This window comes from Cavia porcellus, unplaced genomic scaffold, assembly GCF_034190915.1.
Source record: "Cavia porcellus strain 051 isolate PalLab524CR breed Dunkin Hartley unplaced genomic scaffold, mCavPor4.1 scaffold_23, whole genome shotgun sequence".
Taxonomy (NCBI): domain Eukaryota; kingdom Metazoa; phylum Chordata; class Mammalia; order Rodentia; family Caviidae; genus Cavia; species Cavia porcellus.
In genome coordinates this window covers 39007338-39030372 of record NW_026947506.1, presented here as the reverse complement: position 1 = coordinate 39030372, position 23035 = coordinate 39007338, and the positions used below count along the sequence as shown (strand labels likewise).

At 37.3% G+C, this 23035-nt stretch overlaps 1 protein-coding gene across 1 annotated transcript in view; it reads left to right on the top strand.

Annotated features, from left to right (window-relative positions):
• LOC100734717 (cytochrome P450 3A9-like) overlaps positions 1-23035 on the top strand; it is a 44820-nt gene that overhangs the window by 15896 nt on the left and 5889 nt on the right. Inside the window, exons 9-10 of the mRNA XM_003469878.5 lie at positions 1800-1866; positions 6419-6579. Of these exons, the coding sequence (XP_003469926.3) occupies positions 1800-1866; positions 6419-6579 (228 nt within the window). The remainder of the gene's footprint in view (positions 1-1799; positions 1867-6418; positions 6580-23035) is intronic.

The window sequence follows — 23035 nt, the reverse complement described above, 5'->3', positions numbered from 1 at the left end:
TATGACCCAGCAATTTTCTGACTGAGAATGTATTCAAAGAAAATGCAAGTGGTACACTGAAAATACACCTTCACTCTCTGTTCACAGCAACACTCTTTTCTAAAACCTTTTATTGATGCATAATAATTGTATATATTACTGGAACTGAGTGCTGTATTGCCATACATCATTATAGCAATGTTCACTGCAGCCAAGAAATGGAAGCAACCAAAGTATGCATCAACTCATGAATGGATAAAGAAATTGTGGTACATGTACAGATTGCTGTTTGCAAACACCTTTAGAATGCTTCTCTTGGCTTCCCCATAATTAGATCTTGGCAGCTACTTCTCCTGTTACACCTTCCTAGTCCAGATAAAGTTCAAGATGTTAATCATATATTCTCCTGGCTTAATTCTTTTTTCCCTGGTTTAATTCTTAATAGTGGCTGATAGATTAATTTGCTATTTCCACAGCTCATCAGCATGTTTTAGGGATTTATCTGGAAATATTCCAGATATTTAAAAGATAAGATAATAAAAAGAGTGAAATTCTGTCGCTGGCAACATGGAGGGGATGGGAGATTGTTGTGCTAAATGAATTAAGCCACCCACAAAAGACAAGCACTACATGCTCTCATTCATAAGTGAAATCTAAAAAATGTTGATCTAGTAGAGGTTCAGTATAAAATGGTGTTCACCAGAGGACAAGGAGAATTGGGGGAGGGTGAAAAATGTTGATCTGTGAGTACCAAGTTAGGTTAGGTAAGAGCCAGAAGTTCTCATACACTGTCAGCTATAGATAACTGTACATTACTATGTATTCTTTTCATTACTATGTATTTTAAAAGCTAGAAGAGAAGATTTTAAAACTTTTCACCATAAACTATGAATGTTCAAGGAGATAAATATGTTTAACCTGATATGAATATAATGCAAGTTATACTTGTATCAAAACACATGATGCCCCATTAAGTATAATTTCCATGTTTATCCATACCTGTTAAAAATAAATTAGGAAACAACTATAAAGCTTTACCATTTTCTAACAAGAAAATTGTACTGTATCTTTACAATCAATACCATACTACCATATTCCATGGATAAAAATTATACTTATACTTTTGTTTCCCAGGTACTTTGCTTTTAGGTCTTGTTATCATAAAGAATCATTTTAGATTTCATATTACCTAATGGAAGGTCTTTGAGGCTTCCTGATGCAGTTTTTTGTATGTTAAAATTTGAGTCTCTTATGACTTGAATGGCCATGAGACTTCTCCATGCTTCATGTCTTTGCCCCATGTAGGCTGTACAACATTATAGGGATGTCCTCAGGTCAGGCAAGTATGACTGGGTATCACTAAAAATTTCACTGCATTTCAGGATGGTGGACTATTTCAAGATGGGTCTCAAAATCCTGATGACAATCTCTGGAAATGACAAACTAATCTATTGACCACTGGTTATGAATTAAGCCAGGAGAACAAAAGATTAACATCTACAACTTCGTATTGAGCAAGCAGGTGTGACAGGAGGAGAAGCTGCTATTCTCTGGTCAGGAATCTGTGTTAAGGAACCAGAGAAGTCAGGATTGGGGGAAGTCAGAGACTGAAAGCTATTGGACACAATGTCTGGTTTTCATTCAGGGAAAAATCTGCTCTCTTAAGTTTGTCGATCAATATTTTTTTCACCAATCACACAACAACCTCAACAAACTTTCATAGTTGCAGAAGGAAATTATATAATGTACCATACTGTACTGATTTATTTCTGAGGTCATGATTGATAGCTTGGCTCTGAAAATTCTCTTTCTGCTTCTAGCACCGAGTGGATTTTCTTCAGCTGATGATAAATTCCCAGAATTCCAAAGACACAGAGTCTCATAAAGGTAATTAAGAATATCCTAAGCTCTGATGATAGGGCAGCCAATAGAATGGGAGTTGTTCTCAAAGTGTACAGAAGGGTTTCCAAACAGTGAAAAGTTTCTGGAAAATTGCACAGAAAAACACAATTAGATATTATACTTGCTAATCAGAGGTTTATTTAGGAGAATGTACAATAATGTTCAAATATTGAAGTCACTGTACCCAAGCATTTCATGCCTGGATGTCATCAGTAGTCCTGGGTCATTTATATCAGAAAAAATGCTGGTTATTGGCTACATACAGACCCACTGAGCTGAAATTTCTCTCTGGAAATTTGTGCCTGTACATCTAATAACAAGGAACATCTCTGAACGGTGGTGATTTTCACTGTGAACACATGGTAGAAGTGTTTATGAGCTTAGTCTATGGTAAACTGTTTAACTTTCCTCATGTAATTGATAAGTACTGAGTGAGGAAAAACTTTTAAACCATGTTAATATCTTGCTCTTTATACTTTTATCTATCAGTTTTATCATCTTTGGAAGGCTTTTGAGGAAAATAATTATTGATATGATTGTTACAAAGTGAGGAATTTCTAACTCTATCACTTCTTACATAGTTGTAGATTAGTTTATCATTATAAGAAAGAGCTAACATGCCTTTCTGTCTCTTTCATCTTTCTCTTTCTTTCCTCCTCCTTTCCTTCTCCTCCTTTTATTCCCCAGCCTTCTCTCTTTCCCCTCTTCTCCACATTCTTTCCTTTCCTATCCTTTTCTTTCTATCTTTCTCAATCTCTATTTTGTTTGAATAATCTCACATAATAAATTTAATTTTTCCCATTATTTTTATTTTGATGCTAGAATTCTGTCAAATTTGTCCATTGGAAACCCTTTCTACTGGGCTTTTGAGTCCTAATTCTTTTCCCGTTGATCATTTATCTTTAAAGTAATCTTTTAGAAAATTAATGTGGGATCTAGTATTGATTTTTCACCTGTGGATATTTGCTTACAGATCTTGTCAAAGGATGTAAATATGAAAGTAAAATATACTTACATGAAACAGAAATGATACTTTTGTGTCCATGTATAATACTCACCCACTGACATACAGTACCTCTCTGTCTTAGTTACTTCTCTCTCACTGTTAGGACAAAATACCCAACACTCAAAATTAAGGAAGGGAAGGTTTGTTTAGTTCACAGATTGTAGAGGGTTTGGTACATAAGTAGCTAGTAACAAGGCAGAGTGGCATGGCACAGGGGCAACAATTCAGGGTGGCAGAAGACAGCAACAGTAAGAAGAGAAAAAAGCCTCTTTTCCTCCTACTCATGTAATAACTCGGACCCCAGTATAAAATCCAAGGAAGCAAGAGACTGAAATTTGGGGAGCAAAGGCTTTAGTAGGCCAGGTCTGGCGATGAGTCTCCAGGAGCCAATTTGGAGACTGCCTGCCAGAGACTGAAGGGAGAACTTTAAAAAGAGGCTGGAGGAAAATGGGGGGAGAAACAAAGAAACCTGTAGAGCCATCAAACTTGTTGATCTGAATCTGGAAACTGTATAGCTGTCCACTTAGTTCTGACAACCTCGGGAGCCTTTGGCACCTTTTGAGTTACTCTCATTCTGCAGATAAGAATTATCTGCAATAACATTTGGAGAAGAAAGTAGAAAGCTAATTATCTCAGGACAGCTCATTAACACTAACAGGTGGGAAGGGGTCGAAAGTTACAAGAAGCTGAAACTTACGCCTTCACAAGGATTTGGAACTTAACCCTTTTGGTGCATTAGGGTTAAGCCACAACATTTTCCTGTAATTTCTTTGAGGCTAAGGCACATTTTATGACAGACCACCACCAGGTCAGGAAGAGGTCACCAGAAACCCAAAATCTTTATGGCCTAGCCTAGATAGATAGATAAGGGGAGAGGGGAGGCAATAAGGCGCGATACAGAACAGAAAACGGAGGTTATGTTTTTTTTTTTTTCTGGGGAGGGGGATCAAGGTCAGGTAAAGGGTTATGCTAATAAGCAAATCTCCCTGCACACAAGCAAGTTAGTTCAAACAAGTGTAAATCAGAGGGCCATCCTAGTTTTCTTTAGCTCTTTAGTGGAGAATAGAATGATTGACAACCATGAATGAATAGAATGATTAACAACACTTGTTAGCTTGTTTTAGCACCACTTCTGTAGTTTGTAGAGGGCAACAATGGTTAACATATCAATTAGGTAAGGTTTTCCAACTCTTTACAGAGAAGAGCATTGATTAACATATCAGTTAGGTCATCCAAAGACATAAGAAGGGAAACACATACAGTAAGCCCGTGTTACAGGTTTTGTTATAATACACATATAACATATAATGAAGCTATTTTCTTAGAGTACAACACTCACACCATCTCTGTGCTCTTCTCCTGCACAGGTTAAGAATGTTTACAAAGTGAGGACCCTGAGTCCTGCTGAGCTGCTTAGTTAAACTTCTAAACTTCTCAAGTTGACACAGTGTGTCAACCATTACACTTCTTCAAGAACTCCTCTAATTTATAGCATTTTTCTGTGACATAATTTCACTTTGAGCAATATAAGGCTACAGTGGTGTGACAACCATCTGATAAAATTTCTGAATTTACTGGTTAATTCCAAAGAAGAAGAATGAGCCGACTCTGTCACATCAGAGTAAATATATTTTGTGTCTACAAAATGTTGACCCATTTATTATTATCTATTTGTCTACTTCAATATTGCTTTCTTTGTGAAGGAAATGCTCTACACTTTCATTGTTTAATAGAAAAAACTGCTAAATGTATGTGGTACATTTGATATGTGTCAAGCGACTCTAAAAAACTAAAGTATAAATTGTATTCAGTTTTAATTAAAATTTAAATATTCTCATGGGGCTAGTGCCTAACATAGTGGGCAGCAGAATCTAAACTTTGACTTTATAACTCACTTCAATTCATTGTTTGAAATTCATCCTCACTGGAAGAAAGATATTTTAGTAGAATTCCTACAGTATCATTACCAAAACCATTCTCATTATTAGTAAAATAGAAATCTGTAGATCTCTCAAAGTCCCATTTTGTATTGTATTTAATTTTGAATTTTAGATTGGAACAGGCAAAATATTTATTTCAAAGCTTTGGATATGCGTACGTCTTAATCCATTCCCTGATCAACAAGACCATTACCTGATGGCTCTTAGCTTCTCTTCAGAGAAATTCTAGAGGGGCAACAATGCTTATGCAAAGACTATTGTGAGATAAAGTAGAGCAAAGAGAAGGCACATACCCTGAAGAAGATGACACTGGGCCATGAATGAATAGTGTTACTAATTTTACTCAGCATTTTCTCATATTTCACACTCAGTGCCTTTATACTTAAACATTATTTCTTTTGCTACCCTAATACCATTCATTAGACAAGGGTCACTCATCAGTATTCTATCTGATTCCTTTCTGTGTAGTTTCTTTACAACCTGAGGCTTCCTATTTTGAAGAGTGGTGCCCCTGTATTCCTTTATGTGATGCTTCTGAAAGCTTGCTACTTGAACTAGGTTGTGGAAACCAGATCACCACAGTTTTTGAAAGATTTTAATAGGGTAGATCTTGGGTAGGTTTGAGATTCTGTGTTTCTAATCAGCTTCCAGATGTAGCTGATCCTCAATGTCTGTGGACCACACACTGACTAACAAGACTTTTACTGATGTTCAAAATTATTCCCTTAGGGCATCATTAGATGAAAGGTCATTAATATGCTTTACATTGATTACTTAGTATTGAACATCCATTCAAAGTGTTTCCTGCTATTTTTGTAAGTAGGATAATTATTGTGCTTTCTTGGTTACTTTTCTCTCATTGCTGGGACAAAACACTTGAAATCCCAAAGTAGGGAAGAAAAGATTTATTTGGTTCACTGTAGAGGCTTCAGCCCATAATCATCAGCTGGCTCCAAGGCAGGGTGACATGACACTGGGGCAACACTTCAAGGCAACAGCCAGAGCAAAAAGGAGGAAAATAAGCCTTTTCTCCTTTTTTATGTCATACACAGGCCACTCAATCCTCCAGTATGAGTATAACACTCACAAAATCTCTGTGCACTCCACTTGAGGATGTTTACAAAGTAAGGATCCTGGATCCTTACTGAGTCTTTCAGAAGTTTTAGAAGTTTAGAAGTTTAACAACTTCTAAAGCTGACACAGTGTATCAATCATAACAAATGCTATCAGTGTATTTACACATTCAAAGTAGTTTTATGGAAATTCAAGGGGTACTCTACTTAAAATTTGTATACTGCACACAAATCATAGCTCTTGAAATCACTAAGCTGTGTTGCCTATGGGGTTGGCATAATGAAGAGCAAAAGGCTAAGAGCTCTATAGATCTTAAGAAACTGAGTTAAAAAATTTTTTCTTTCTTTTCAGTCCCATAAAATTGATACAATAAAAGTGAAAACCTCTCACAGTGGGCCTCTAAAATGCTTGTTCCTTTTAATATGTGGATATTTGTGAGTTAATTGGGATTTCCCTTCATCTAAACTGTGATGTTCTACATTGACTGGTTTTCCTTAAAATGCATTTCTTCTATTAGCTCTTTCTGATCTGGAGCTTGTGGCACAATCAATCATCTTTATATTTGGTGGCTATGAAACCACTAGCAGCACTCTTTCCTTTGCTATGTATGCGTTGGCCACTCATCCTGATGTCCAGAAGAAACTGCAACAGGAGATTGATACAATTTTGCCCAATAAGGTGAGTGCATGGTACCTAGAGAGGGAGGGAGACGGTAAAGTCTTGAAAATAACATCTCTTAATCATTGTCTTAAGTTACTTTTTCACTGCTGGGACAAAATACTTGACACAAGTTGAAGGATAAAATGTTTATTTCAGCCTTCAGTGGGTAGAGGTTTCAGCTCATAGTCTGCGGGCTCCATGGCAGAGTGGCATGGCCAGTAGGCATCACAGAGGATCAAGAGTCCATGGCAGGGCAGGCAAGAAGCATTGAACGGCATTTGTAGGAAGCCTCCCTTTCCGCTTTATTCCATACAGGATAAAAACCTTTTTTTTTGTGGTGTCAGTCACACCCAGAACCATGGTAAACCATTCAGTGGACTAGTTTAGTACCACATACACTTAATTCCAGTAACACATACTCTAGATCCAGCCAGCTCTGAAAAGTCTCACATATGTGTGCATGAGGCATCGAAGAACATCTAGATACAAGCCATGACATTGCTGTCCTAGAGCCACTTTTGCATCAGTTCCCTTTATACAAAAGGCATTTATTCCACTTTTTAAGAATTTCCAAAGTCCTAATGGTCAAAGCATTGATGAAAAGTCCAACTCTGAAGTCTCTTCTGAGATTTAAGGCAAACTCTTAACTTGAAGTCCCTGTACAAATGAAAAAAAAACCCCTAAATATACGGTGGCATAAGATACACATTTCTATTCCAAAAAGGGGATAGAAAAAAAATAGAACCAAAGTGCAAGGAAAGAGCCTTGCTCTTTTTACAAGTTGGAAAATGTAAGCCCTGTGTGACTCTGAGCAGCAAGTAGTTCTCAAACAGCTTTATGATTTGAAGATGTGCTTGTGGTTTTGACTAGTGCCTCTGTGCAGGCAACACTGTCCCTACTAGTGTGGGTTGCGATGTCTATCCAAATTCTGTTAGCCTTCAAGATCAAACCTAGCAACAAGACCATTATACAATCAATCAAGTGTCAACTCTCAGGGGATCAGAAATGCTCCCTACCCCATAAAATGACCATAGCACCAGGTTCAGTGGTGACTTAGTTCTGGGCAGCTCTACTCTTTCACCTGAGTATCTTTGAATTTCTTCTGGCAACACCTGAAATAAAAATACTTTCATTTAGCACTGGTCTTCTCAGGATCCCCTTCCCCTTTCTATGTCTCAGAGATAGGCCCTGGAAGGACAAGCCTGGTGACCCTCACCCACCAGACATAACAAAAGCAAGTTCAAAAATCCAGCAGGTAAAACATTCAGTCCTTAGCTCCATATCGAGCATCTGGTACAATCTGTAATGTGAGTACCAAAAGGCTTGAGTGGTTCTGCCCCTGTCACTGTTGATGGATGTAGTTTCCATGGGTTGGCTCTCTCTTGGGATGGCTTTTCTCACTTCTTGAGGCTTTTCATAAGAGAATCCACATTCCTGGCATCTCCAACATGCTCCAAACTTCAGTTTCATACTCACAGCTTCACACACTTCTCACTCAAGGATACACTGCCTGGTTTCCTACACATTTTTATCAAATCTGCGTGGAAGCCTTTCTGAACTCACAACTCTTGCATTCTGCATGTATCTAAAATCAGCATGACATGATTGCCAAAGTGTACTGCCTTTCTGCAACATGGTGCTTTGGGGTTCTTTTATCAAAGTAAAGTCTTTCACTTTTTAAAAAAGATTAACATAAAAGAGGACATAACACAGGTCAGAACAGAACAATTTAAGCTACATAGTGTTTCACCACAAGACAACCTGACATAACAGTAGCTACCATAGTGTGTTTTTCTTTGAACTATTTGAGTATACCTTCATATACTATAGTATGAAATATAAAAAGGCAGTGTAAAACCATTCAAGAGAATGAAAGTATTACAGGGTATTCAGAATCAACTAATGGAAAATGAACAATGGTTACTATATTATCTGCTTATCTATAAAAATCTTTGTTTATACGATCACATATAAAATAATCAATAAGATACAACATGATAAAACCGATGGAGACAGAAGAACAAAAAATTGGTGGGACTTCAAAACAGGATTTTATTAAATCAGCACTAGCTATTATAATGTCTTGTTTACTTCAAAATAGCTGTTCATACCATCACAGACAATAAAATCAAACAACCTAGAATAAAACCGTTCCAACTAATGAACAAAAACATTATAAGTCTTCATAGCAATATCATGGGGAGTCATGATTACCACATACTTTTATCTATTCTTATCATTTCTTACACTAAGGAAACTATTCAGTATTTATACAGGTGAGTTTGATTTATTTTGCTTATGAGTATGGTCTCAAACTGTGTCCATTTATTTATAAATATCTCAGTGTGATCCTTCTTTATACTTACTACTCCATTGTATAAAAATACCACAACTTATTTGTTGATTCCTCAGTTGATGGACACATAGGTTGTTTCCAAGATCTGGCTATTACAAATTGTGCTGCTATAAACGTGGGTGCACATATATCACTGTGGTATGATGCTTTCAGTTCTTCTGGGAATATGCCTAGAAGTGGGATAGCTGGAACAAATGGGACGTCCAATCACAGCTTTTTGAGAAATCTTTCAGAGTGACCTCCACAATGGTTGCACTAGTCTACACTCCCACCAACAATGCAGGAGAGTTTCTTTCTCCCCACAACCTCTCCAGCATTTGTCGTTGGTAGTTTTCTTGATTCTGGCCATTCTTTCAGGAATGAGATGGAATCTCAGTGTGGTTTTAATTTTCATTTCTCTAATGAGTAATGATGATGAACATTTCTTCGTGTATGTATTTGCCATTTATATTTCTTCATTTGAGAGCTGTGTATTCATCTCAGATGCCCATTTTTGGATTGGATCTTTGAATTTTGGGGATCTGATGTTTTGAAATTCTTTATATGATTTAGATAGAAGTGCTTTGTCTGAGGGACAGTTTACTAAATTTTTCCCAGTTTGTGGGTTTTCTTTTCACTATGCTGGAAATTTCTTTTGATGTGCAGAAACTTTTTAATAAGACATGATCCAAGTTATTGATTCTGGGAAGTATTTCCAGTGTGGTTTGATTCCTGTTCATGAATTTTCTATCTACCTCTATAACTTCAAGGTTTTTACCCAATTTGTCTTCCAATAGATTTAGTGTTTCTGTTTTAATATTCAGATTTTGATTCATTTAGATTTTAAATTGGTACATGGTGATAAGCATGGGTCTAGTTTTAGTTTTCGGCATATGGAGAGCCAGTTTTTCCAACACCATTTATTAAAGAGACTGTCGTTCTTTCAGTGAACATGTTTGGCCCCTTTATCAAAGATAAGGTGGTTGAGTGTGTTTATAGTTGTGGCTGTATCTTCTAATCTATTCCATTGATATTTAGGTCTGTTTTGATTCCAGTACCATGTTGATTTTGCTACAGTTGCTTTGTACTATAACTTCAAGCCAGGGATTGTGATGCCTTATGCCTTGCCTTTGTTGCTTAGAACTGTCTGTGCTATTCCAGGAGTTTTCTGGTTCCAGGGGAATTTTAGGAGTGATTTCTCTTGATCTATGAGGTATGTTGATGGTAATTTCATTGGGATTGCATTAAATCTGTATAACAGTTTTGGTATAATGGCCATTTTCACAATATTTTTTCTTCCTATCCATGAGCAAGGGATGTCATTCCATTTTCTGAGATCCTCTTCAATTTTTTTTCAGCGTATAATTTTTCCTGTATAGATTGTTCACTTCTTTTGTAAGAATAATTTCTAAATATTTCATTTTTCTTGTTGCTAGTGTGAATGTTGTGACTTCTCTTATTTCTCTCTCTGTGATTTTGTTGTTAGTATATAGGAATGATACTGATTTTTGAGTACTGATTTTATATCCAGCTATATTGCTGAATTTATTTATTGTATGTAACAGTTTTTCAATGGAAGTTCGGGGGTCTCTATGTAGAGTATCATTTCATCTGCAAATAATGGTAATTTAAATTCTTCTTTTCCTATCTTTACCCCTTTTATTTTTCCCTCCTGTCTAATTGCTCTGGCTAATATTTCCAGTACTATATTAAATAGGAGCAGCAATCAGGGACATTCTTCTCTTATGCCTGATTTTAAGGTAAAGGCCTTCAGTTTTTGACCATTTAGTATAATACTGGCTGGTGGTTTGTCATAGATTGCCTTTATCATATCGAGGAAAAGACCATTTATTCCAATTTTTTTGTAAGATTCTTATCATGAATGAATGTTGGACCTTATCAAAAGCTTTTTCTACATCTATAGAAATGATCATGTGATTCTTACTTTTGGTTTTATTTATTTGGTGGATTACATTTATTGATTTACATTTGGTGAACCATTCCTGCACGCCTGGGATGAATCCCACTTGGTCATGGTGTATAAACTTCTTGATGATTTGTTGCATCCTCTTTGCCAGTATTTTATTGAGGGGTTTTGCATCTGTGTTCATTAGGGAGATTGGCCTGTAGTTCTGTTTTTTAGTTGGGTCTTTCTCAGTTTTAGTACTACAGTAATATTTGCTTCCAGGAATGTTTTAGGAAGGATTGCTTCTCTTTCAATTTCACTGAAATTTTGTGTAGTGTCAGCATTAAGTCTTCTTTGTATTTCTTGTAGAATTGTGCATTGAATATGTCTGGGCCTGAGATCTTTGTAGGTAAGGACTTAATTACATTTTCAATTTCATTAATAGAAATTGGCTTATTCCATCATTTTATATCTTCTTGATCTAGCTTTGGTACTTCATAAGTTTTTAGGAATCTGTCTATTTCTTCTGTGTTATCAAACCTATGAGAGTAGAGGTTATTGAAATAGGTGTTCATGATCTTCAGTATGTCTACAAAGTGTGTAATGATTTCACATTTTTCATTCCTTATTGCATGGATTTTAGTTTTTTGTTCCCTTTTTAAAATAAGGTTGGCTAAGGGCTTATCATTTTATTTATTCTTTCAAAGAACCAACTCTTTGATTCATTGATTCTTTGGATTGTTTTCTTAGTGTCTATTGCATTAATTTATGCCCTGACTTTTATTATTTCCTCCCTTCTTTTGGCTTTGGGCTTGACTTGCTCTTCTTTTTCTAGATGTTTGAGGTGTAACATCAGGTTATTCATTTGTATTCATTCTGTTTTCTTGATGTGGGAACTATGTGCAATAATTTTTCCTCTAAGGACAGCTTTCATTGCATCCCACAGATTCCAGTAAGTTGTGTTTGTATTTTTGTTTGCTTGTAGGTATTGTTTAATTTCTTCTTTAATTTACCCTGTGACCCACTGATTACTCAAGTGTATATTATTCAATTTCCATGTGTTTGTGGGGTTTTTGCAGTATCTTTTATCATTAATTTCTAGTTTCATGTGCTATGATGTGATAACATCTATGGGATAATTTCAACTCTTTCGCATTTATTTAAATATGTTCTGTGAGGTACTAAATGTTCTACTTTAGAGAATGTACCTTGTACCCCTGAGAAGAAGGTATACTCTGGTGTTGTTGGATGGAATATTCTATATGTGTCTACCAAGTCCATTTGTTTGCAGGTGTGATTCTGTTTTGTTATTTCTTTGCTGATTTTCTGTCTGGTTGATCTGTCCCTAATGGCAATGGTGTGTTAAGGTTTCCTGTTATAATTGTGTTATTGCTAATTTGGTTTTTCATTTCTGTTAATAATTGCTTTATATAACTGGGTGCCCTGAAATGTGGTACATATATATTTAAGATTGTTATCTCTTCCTCTTGAAGTTTTCCTCTATCCAGTATGTAATGACCTTTTTTATCTCTTCTGATCATTCTTGGTTTGAAATTCACATTGTCTGCAAATAGAATAGCTACCCCTGCTTTTTGGGGGTTCCTGTTGCATGAAGTATTGTTTTCCATTCTTTGAGTTTCAGTCTGTGAGTATCCTTTTGGGTTAGATGGGTTTCTTGTAAACAGCATATGGTTGAATGTTGTGTCTTAATTTATTCTGCCAGTCTGTTTCCTTTAATTGGTGCATTGAGACCATTTACATTAATGGTTATAACTGTTATATAATGGTTATAACTGTTATATATTGGTTTATTGTTGAAATGTTATAGGGGCTGGGGATTTAGCTCAGCGGCATAAGCGCCTGCCTTGCAAGCAGGCAGTCATGAGTTCGATCCCTGGTACCGATAAAAAAAAAAAAAAAAAAAAAAAAGAAATGTTATCTTCCTGCTGTTGCCTCTATCTCTTTCCATTATGTTTAATTGTCTGCCTTGCTTAGTGTTTTTTTCCTAAGTGTATCTAAATTCTCTTTCAGTATTCTTTGCAGGGTTGTCATGGAGATTATGAAGTTATTCAGCTGTTCTTTCTCATGGAATATCTTATTTCTCCATCCATTTTGAAGGACAGTTTTTCAGGCTACATCAGTCTCGGTTGGAACTCATTTCCCTTTAGGATCTGAAATACTTCACTTCATGCTCTTGACTTTTTTGTTTGTGCTGAGAAGTCTGATGTGATTGTGATAGGTTTTCCTTTATAGGTGATCTGTCTTTTCTCTCCAACAGCTTTTAATATTCTGTTCTTTTGTTTGATTTCTGGGATGGTGATTATTATATGTCTGGGTGGATTTGTATTTTGATTATGGCTATTTGGAGTTCTGTATGCTTCACTGATCCCAATGTCAGTTTCCACTCTCTTGTTTGGGAAATTTTCAGCTATTACTTCTGTAAATATCCTTTTGACATCCTTTGTGTTTTCCCCTTCTTTTTCATTTATCCCTATCAATCTTATGTTGTTTTTCTTTGCATCATCTTGCAGCTGTTGAATTGTTATTTTGTGATTCTTTGTTATTTTTAAAAGATCTTTCCTTTCCTTTGCAATATTGTCTTTGAGGTCTGAAATTCTATCTTTACTTTCATTGAGGCGGTTTTTAAAATTTTCAATGGAATTTTTTATTTTCTGTATATCTCCTTGCATCTGCTTTATGTATTCTGTTTGTTTCTTATATTGTTCATCCAGGGATTCTTTTTGTTTTGTTCCCATAATTTTTAAACAGTGTCCTCTTTAGATATGTTTAGCATCTCTTTTATTTCTTTTATCATTTCTTCTTTTACCTGGGACATTATTTCTAGTTTGAATTGCCTTAAAGATTCCCGAAGTTGCTTCTTTAATTCTGTTGCTATTATTTCAGGTATTTCAGGTGTATGGCACATATTTTCTTCTATATACATAGCTCCTAAAGTTTCTTGGGATGGGCTGGAGATATGAGGTTGTATTATGGTCTTTCATTTTGTCATTTTTCTATATTTCTGTGTTTCAAGTGTTATTCCAAGGCTTCCCCTGGGCCTGTTGGAAATCCTCTTTTATGCCCTCAGCTCCTGTCACTCTGGCCACCCAGTTCCCCGTATTAAGAGAGGGTCACTGGGGGAGGGGCCAGCAGGCCCAAGCCCTGCATAACTGGTTGCGTGTGGCAGGAAGCTGTGAAGTTCTTTGGCTGGTAGGAGCAATGATCCCAAACTCCAGAGCTTGTGATGTTTCAGGGACACTCACCTCAGGCTGCCCCGTCTCCAGAGTTGAGAGAGCAAGCAGGCCAAAAACCCCAGAGCTGGAGGAGCACAGCAGGAATTCAGGAAGTTGGTGCAGGCAGGCCCAAGACCTACTGAGCTAGTCCAATGTGTCAAGAAGCCATGAAGTTCCAGTGGGAGCAAGGATCTTAAACCCCTAGGGCTCATGATGGTGTGGGGACACTCACCCCAGGCCACCCAGACTCTAGAGTTGAGAGCACAGGCAGGGCTCAGCAGTTCTCAGGAGCCAGAAGTCTTTCACTTTTACAATACTGAGGCTGAAAATAATTGAATCTTGGGCTATTATTTCTGTTTTGGAGTTCAAAAGCACTTAGTTTTTAAATGTTAATCTTTTCAGCAACAAAACTGTTTTCTGGGACGCTTTGCAGTCTGCACCTTTTCTAGACTTCCTTTCTGGTCACACATAAACCTTTTAAAATCATTCTATTGGGCTTTTTGCCTCTTCATTCTCAGCATAGATCTGGCTAAAAGTCCCCAATAGTAGACATGTCTCAGCATTAGATTATCTTGAAATTTCTTTTGCCAGATTCATAAGTCTGCCACACTTAATATCAGTCTCAGGCAGAGTCTCTGGACAGGAGAAACATGTCAGCCAGGGCATACATACATGATATGAAGAGAAGCTGCCTATAGAGTCTTTCTTATTTGAAATTTCTTCAACCTGGTTTTCCCCAGCTGCATTGCAGTCAGAATTCTGGTCTTCTGAACTCTGACCAGAATCTCCTATGAAGCCTGGCTCACAGTATTCTATAACTACTTCCAGAATTTCTGAGCTTTCCCATAGTCTTTCTTCATGCCAGTTCCAAAGGCTCCTGAACTACATGGCTCAGTTGCAAATACTCCACTTTACTAGAACCAAAATCTGTCTTGGGTTTTTTTTGTTGTTACTGTGACTGAATACTTGACATCAATTAAGAGATGAAAGGTTTATTTCAGCTCACAGTTTGTAGAGATTCATTGCCTAGGCAGCTGGCTCCCAAACACAGTGGTCTGGCAGAGGAAACATTCCATGTCAGGGAAAGCAAGAGCAGTGAGCAGCAGTAAGCTTCCCTTTCTGTCTTATCCCATCCAGACCATGAGAATTTTGGTGATGTCACCTATATGAAGGGTGGACCTTGCCATTATTCACACCTACCACTACGCTAAATCACTCATCAAACTAATTTAATACCACATCATCTTAATCCAGGTGTCACAAACCCTAGAGTCAGCCAGCATCTAAAAGCTCCATCAATTCGTGAGGTTTTGACAAGGAAGCATCTAAATACAAGCCAGTGCAATCACTGTCCCCAAAATTCTAAACACAGATTGTCTTCACTCATTAATAAATGATATGCAGAGAAAAAATGCTGAATAAAATGTATGCACTGGTACAGTTCCTTAAAATGCATCAATCTGTTGTATTGATTATGTTATGATAATACCTAGTAGGAAACGTCTACATCTCTACATTTATGAGCATTTTCAGGCAAGTATCTGATTAGTTGACTCATTGATATTGTTGAGCATACTTGTCCTGTCTATACACTGAGTGATACTGGTCTTTTTTTTTTTTTTTTTAATTTAAGAGGAAAAAGAGAAAAACACAAAACAAACCAAAGCGGCGTAAGGGTACACGCAATACAGAACTACAAAACAAAACAAAACAAAACAAAACAAAAAACCATAACAGTAAGAAATTACCTGCTAGTAGATTACACACTATTTTCTTGAAAATAGTTCCTCAAATCACAGTATCAAAGAACACAAGGTGGACATTCAAACAGGGAGACTGCAAACAGCTGTGTTCAATGTTCCAAAAACATTGATAAAGTCAGCTATTTAACACCCCCAAACACACTTGCTGTTATATCCGTTAGAGCTCCTTTTCTTTTTTTTTTTTTCCCTCTCTTTTTTACAACAAAGTTTACACATCTTGGATTTTATTACTCCTTAGTGCTTATTACTTTCTTTGGGGGGGGGAAGAATACAGTCAAATATGGCAAAACAAAGCTGTCAGTCAATACCAAGGATAGACGTAGCACATGGTGTAGAACAGAGTACAAGTTTATCAACAATGGTTATCAACGTTGTCCCTTGTTTCCTTAAAAAGAATTGTCTATCTTATTAGATATTATAAAGTTGGACAAAACAGTAGAGAACAAGACCAATAAAACTTAGGCGTTGTAAACATTACAGGACTTCCAAAGAAGACAATAGTCAAACCAGAATGGGTATCTTAGTGAATCTTATTGTCTTCAAAGTAGTTGCCTATGTCTTCAAACTTGATACTATCATATAGAATGGAACAGAGTCTAATCAGTCAAGACAAGATCGTGGGAGTACTACAGGACTTCAAAACAAGTTAATAGGAAATCGAAAAGAGTTACTATTTATATATCCTAATTTTTTTGAATTTTTTCTTTAATTAAGACAAACATAAGAAATGACTAAATAATTTTTTTTGAAACAATAAGGGGGAGATTGAGATAAAACAGGACATAACAATATAACAATAGAGGTCACAGCATGACTGTTTCAATAACCTAGTACTTCACCACCTTATAACCTGACTTAATAGTAGTTACCATAGTGTCTTTTTCCTTGAAATATTTGGGTAAAACTTCATATACTCTAGCTTCAAATATTTTCATATCAAGAAGCCCAGAATAAAGCCTTTCTAATTAATGAGTGAAAACTTTATAAGGCTTCAAGGCCACCTAATGGGGAATCATGATTACCACATATTTTTATATATTTGAATCTTTACTTACATTAGGGAAACTATTCGGTATTCACACATGCGAGATTGATTTATTTCACTTATGAGTATGGTCTCAAGCTGTGCCCATTTATTGATAAATATCTCAATGTGATCCTTCTTTATAGCTGAATAATACTCCATTGTATAGAAATACCACAACTTTTTTATCCATTCCTCAGTTGATGGGCACTTGGGTTGTTTCCAAGATCTGGCGATTACAAATTGTGCTGCTATAAACATAGGTGCACATATATCACTGTGGTATGATGCTTTCAGTTCTTCTGGGAATATGCCTAGAAGTGGAATAGCTGGAATAAATGGGATTTCCAGTCCCAACTTTTTGAGAAATCTCCAGACAGATCTCCACAAAGGCTGTACCAGTCTACACTCCCACCAGCAGTGCAGGAGAGTTCCTTTTTCCCCACAGCCTCTCCAGCATTTGTTGTCGGTTTTCTTGATCCTGGCCATTCTTTCAGGAGTGAGATGGTATCTCAGTGTGGTTTTAATTTGCATTTCTCTAATGACCAATGATGATGAGCATTTTTTCATGTATTTATTTGCCATTTGCATTTCTTCATCTGAGAATTGCATATTCATCTCAGATGCCCATTTTTGGATTGGATCTTTGAATTTCGGAGGTCTGAGTTTCTTTAATTCTTTATATGTTTTAGACAAGAGGCCCTTGTCTGAGAGAGAGTTCACTAAAATCTTTTCCCAGTTTGTGGGTTTTCTTTTCACTATGCTGGAGATTTCTTTTGACATGCAGAAACTTTTTAATAAGAAGTGGTCCCAGTTATTGATTCTGGGAAGTATTTCCCGTGCGGTTTGAGTCCTGTTCATGAATTCTTTACCTACTCCTATGTCTCCAAGGTTTCTACCTATTTTGTCTTCCAATAGATTTAGTGTTTCTGTTTTAATATTCAGATCTTTAACCCATTTAGATTTTAATTTAGTACATGGTGATAGACATGGGTCTAGCTTTAGTTTTTGGCAAATGGAGAGCCAGTTTTTCCAGCACCATTTATTAAAGAGACTGTCGTTCTTCCAGTGAACCTGCTTGGCTCCTTTATCAAAAATAAGGTGGTTGAGTGTGTTCGTAGTTGTGGTTGTATCTTCTAATCTATTCCACTGATCTTCAGCTCTGTTTTGATTCCAATACCATGTTGATTTTACTACTGTTGCTTTGTAGTATAACTTCAAGTCAGGGATTGTGATGCCTCCTGCTTTGTCTTTGCTGCTTAGAATTGCCTTTGCGATTCTAGGTCTCTTCTGGTTCCAGATGAAATTTAGGAGCAATTTCTCTAGATCTATAAGGTATGTTGATGGTATTTCTATTGGGATTGCATTGAATCTGTATAACAGTTTTGGGAGAATGGCCATTTTCACAATGTTTGTTCTTCCTATCCATGAGCAAGGGATGTCTTTCCATTTTCTGAGATCATCTTCAATTTCCTTTTTCAGTGTATTATAATTTTCACTGTATAAGTCTTTCACTTCTTTCGTAAGAGTAATTCCTAAATATTTCATTTTTTTGCTTGCTAATGTGAATAGTCCAGTTTCTCTTATTTCCCTCTCTGTAATTTTGTTGTTCGTGTATAGGAATGCTATTGATTTCTGAGTATTGATTTTGTATCCAGCCACATTACTGAATTTATTTATTGTATCTAAGAGTATTTCAATGGAGTTTAGGGGGTCTTCTATGTAGAGTATCATGTCATCTGCAAACAGTGATAATTTAACTTCTTCTTTTCCTATCTTTACCCCTTTTATTTCTCTTTCTTGCCTAATTGCTCTGGCTAGTACTTCCAGTAGTATATTAAATAGGAGTGGTGATAAAGGACATCCTTGTCTTGTACCCAATTTTAAAGTAAAGGCTTTCAATTTTTGGCCATTTAGTATGATGCTGGCTGTTGGTTTGTCATAAATGGCCTTTATTATATTGAGGTAAAGACCATTTATTCCAATTTTCTGTAAAGTTCTTATCATGAATAAGTGTTGGACCTTATCGAAGGCTTTTTCTGCATCTATAGAGATGATCATGTGATTCTTATTTTTGGCTTTATTGATATGGTGGATTACATTTATTGATTTGCGTATGTTGAACCATCCTTGCATTCCTGGGATGAATCCCACCTGGTCATGGTGTATAATCTTCTTGATGATTTGCTGGGTCCTATTTGCCAATATTTTATTGAGGATTTTTGCATCTGTGTTCATTAGGGAGATCGGTCTATAGTTCTCTTTTATAGTTGGGTCTTTGTCAGGTTTTGGTACTAGAGTAATATTTGCTTCCAGGAATGACTTAGGAAGGATTGCTTCCCTTTCAATTTCATTGAATAGTTTGAGGAGTGTCGGCATTAGGTCTTCTTTATATTTCTTGTAGAATTCTGCAGTGAATCCATCTGGGCCTGGGCTCTTCTTGGTGGGCAAGGACCCAATTACATTCTCAATTTCATTAGCAGAGATTGGGTTATTCAACAGTTTTATATCCTCTTGATCTAGCTTTGGTACTTCATATGCTTCTAAGAATCTGTCTATTTCTTCTGTTATCAAACTTTTGAGAGTAGAGGTTTTCGAAATAGGTGTTGATGATCCTCTGTATTTCTATTGGGTCTGTAGTGATTTCTCCTTTTTCATTTCTTATTGCATGAATTTGAGCTTTTTCTTTCCTTTTTTTAATAAGGTTGGCTAGGGGCTTATCGATTTTATTTATTCTTTCAAAGAACCAACTCTTTGATTCGTTGATTCTTTGGATTGTTTTCTTAGTCTCTATTGCATTGATTTCTGCTCTGATTCTTATAATTTCCTCTCTTCTTTTGGCTTTGGGCTTGACTTGCTCTTCTTTTTCTAGCTGTTTGAGGTGTAGCATCAAGTTATTTACTTGTATTCGTTCTGTTTTCCTGATGTGGGAACTCAGTGCAATAAATTTTCCTCTCAGAACGGCTTTCATTGCATCCCACAGATTCCGGTAAGTTGTATCTGCATTTTCATTTTCTTTTAGGTATTGTTTAATTTCTTCTTTAATTTCTTCTGTGACCCACTGATTACTCAAGAGTGTGTTATTTAGTTTCCATGTGTTTGCGGAATTTTTGCAGTATCCTTTGTCATTAATTTCTAATTTCAGAGCGCTATGATCCGATAATATGCAAGGGATGATTTCAACTCTTTTGCATTTGCTTAAATATGTTCTGTGAGCTAATATATGGTCTATTTTAGAAAATGATCCATGTACTGCTGAGAAGAATGTGTATTCTGATGTTGTTGGGTGGAACATTCTGTATATGTCTATCAAACCCATTTGTTCACAGGTGTGATTCAGTTCTGTTATTTCTTTGCTCATTTTCTGTCTGGTTGATCTGTCCCTTGGTGTCAGTGGTGTATTAAGGTCTCCTGTTACAATTGTGTTACTGATAATTTGAGTTTTCATTTCTGTTAATAATTGTTTTATATAACTGGGTGCTCTGGAGTTTGGTGCGTATATATTTAAGATAGTTATCTCTTCCTCTTGGAGTTTTCCCCTTACGAGTATGTAGTGACCTTCTTTGTCCTTTATGGTCATTGTTGGTTTAAAGTTCACGTTGTCTGCAAACAGAATGGCTACTCCTGCCTTTTTTTTGATTCCTGCTGCATGAAGAATTGTTTTCCATCCTTTGACTTTCAGTCTGTGAGTATCTTTCTGGGTTAGATGGGTTTCCTGTAAACAGCATATGGTTGGATTTTGTTTCTTGATCCATTCTGCTAGTCTGTTTCTTTTGATTGGTGCATTGAGACCATTTACATTAATGGTTATTACTGTTAAATGCTGGTTAATTGTAGGAATGTTATCTCTCTGCTGTTGCATCTTTATCTTTCGGTTCTGTTTAATTATTTGCTTTGCTTAGTGGTTTTTTCCTTTGTGTATCTAAACTGTCTTTCAATATTTTTTGCAGGGTTGGTTTGGTGTTCATGAAGTTCTTCAGCTGTTCTTTGTCATGGAAGTATCGTATTGCACCATCTATTTTGAATGATAGTTTTGCAGGATATATCAGTCTTGGTTGGAAATCATTTTGCTTTAGGATCTGGAATACTTCACTCCATGCTCTTCTTGACTTTATCGTTTGTGCTGAGAAGTCTGCTGTGATTCTGATAGGTTTTCCTTTATAAGTGATTTGTCTTTTCTCTCTGACAGCTTTTAATAATCTATTCTTGTGTTGGATCTCTGGGATGGTGACTATTATATGTCTGGGTGTAGTTTTATTTTGGTTATGACTGTTTGGAGTTCTATATGCTTCACTGATCCTGATGTCAGTTTCTGATCTCATGCTTGGGAAATTTTCAGCTATTACTTCTCTAAATATCCTCCTGACATCCTTCATGTTGTCTCCCTCTCTTTCATTAATCCCTATCATTCTTATGTTATTCTTCTTTGCATCGTCTTGCAGTTGTTGAATTGTTGTTTCCTGGTTCCTTGTTATTTTCAAAAGATCTTTCCTTTCCTGTTCACTAGCTGCAATCCTGTCTTCAAGGTCTGAAATTCTATCTTCACTTTCATTAAGGCAGTTTTTACAACTTTCAGTGGAGTTTTTTATTTCCTGTATATCTCTGTGCATCTGTATTATGTATTCTGTTTGTTTCTTATATTGCTTGTCTAGGGATTCTATCTTTTTGTTTAGTTCCTCCAATTTTTTATCTGTGTTTTCTTTAGATATATTTAGAATCTCTTTCATTTCTTTTATCATTTCTTCTTTTATCTGGGAGATTATTTCGAGTTTGAATTTCTTTAAAGCTTCCTGGAGTTGCTTGTCAATTTCAGTGGCTATTGTGTCCGATATATGAGGTGGATGGGATATATTTTCTTCTATATACATCGCTCCTAGGGTTTCTTGAGATGGGCTGGAGGTTTGAGGTTGTAATTTGGTCTTTCGTTTTGTCATTTTCCTATATTTCTGTGTTTCAAGTGTTACTTGAAAGCTTCCTCAGGGTCTGTTGAAAATCCCCTTCTATGTTTGGAGCTACTAGGACTCTGGCGCCGCGCTACTCCAAGCCATTAGGCCTACAGAACTAGTGGCCCTCCTCTGCCTGCTCAGAACTCCGCACTTCCAGACAAGCTGGGCCTCAGGGACACTGTGCGCCCATCTGCCCCTTGGAAGCTCCACAGTTCTTCAATCGCAGCCGGGTTAGGGTACTCACCACAGGTCGCAGTGCTTCAGGAACCTGTGGACCCTCCCTGGTTGCAGAGATATCCAGAGTCCTCCAGACACGCAGAGAGGCCAGTGAGGGCACCCCAGATCTGCCCCGCTCCTCCTCTGCAGACCTGTGGCCAGGCGCGGCAGCTAAACAGGCTGGGCTAGGCTGGTAGTGTGGGCCAGCCCACCTATCGGGAGTTCCGCAGGTCTCCAAATGAAGCCAGGAATGGGGAGGCTGATGTGGAAGCCTCAAACCCACCTCTCTCCTTCACTGCACCTGGAAGCCTGAGGGAACTCCAGCAGTCTGGGCGCAGAAATCCAGAGTCCTCCAGACATGCAGAGAGGCCAGTGAGGGTACCCCAGATCTGCCCAGCTCCTCCTCTGCAGACCTATGGCCAGGCGCGGCTGCTAAACAGGCTGGGCTAGGCTGGTAATGTGGGCCAGCCCACCTATTGGGAGCTCAGCAGGTCTCCAAATGAAGCCGGGAATGGGGAGGCTGATGTGGAAGCCTTAAACCCACCTCTCTCCTTCACTGCACCTGGAAGCCTGAGGGAACTCCAGCAGTCTGGGCGCAGAAATCCAGAGTCCTCCAGACACGCAGAGAGGCCAGTGAGGGCACCCCAGATCTGCCCAGCTCCTCCTCTGCAGACCTGTGGCCAGGCGCGGCAGCTAAACAGGCTGGATGATACTGGTCTTGACTGAGATGGGCAGACTGGCTCAGTTCTGTACACAAATTCTCATGTAACATTCATAGAGCTAGAGGTGAAGAGTCTGAACTGTGAGCCATGCTGTCTGACTCCTGACCCAAGCACTTAACCTATAAAATAAATCCTCTCCATTGTCAAACAAATTGATAGCCACATCATTCTCATACTTTTTCAAATCTCTTCTTAAACTGACATTTTGTGGAGTAAAAAGACTTTGGGACGACATGGCTAGTTAGGCATTGAGGTGGGCACAAACCGTGTTCTTCCCAGGTCACAGTGAACTCTTGAAGCACCAAGCAGGAGACCGCTCTACCCATAGA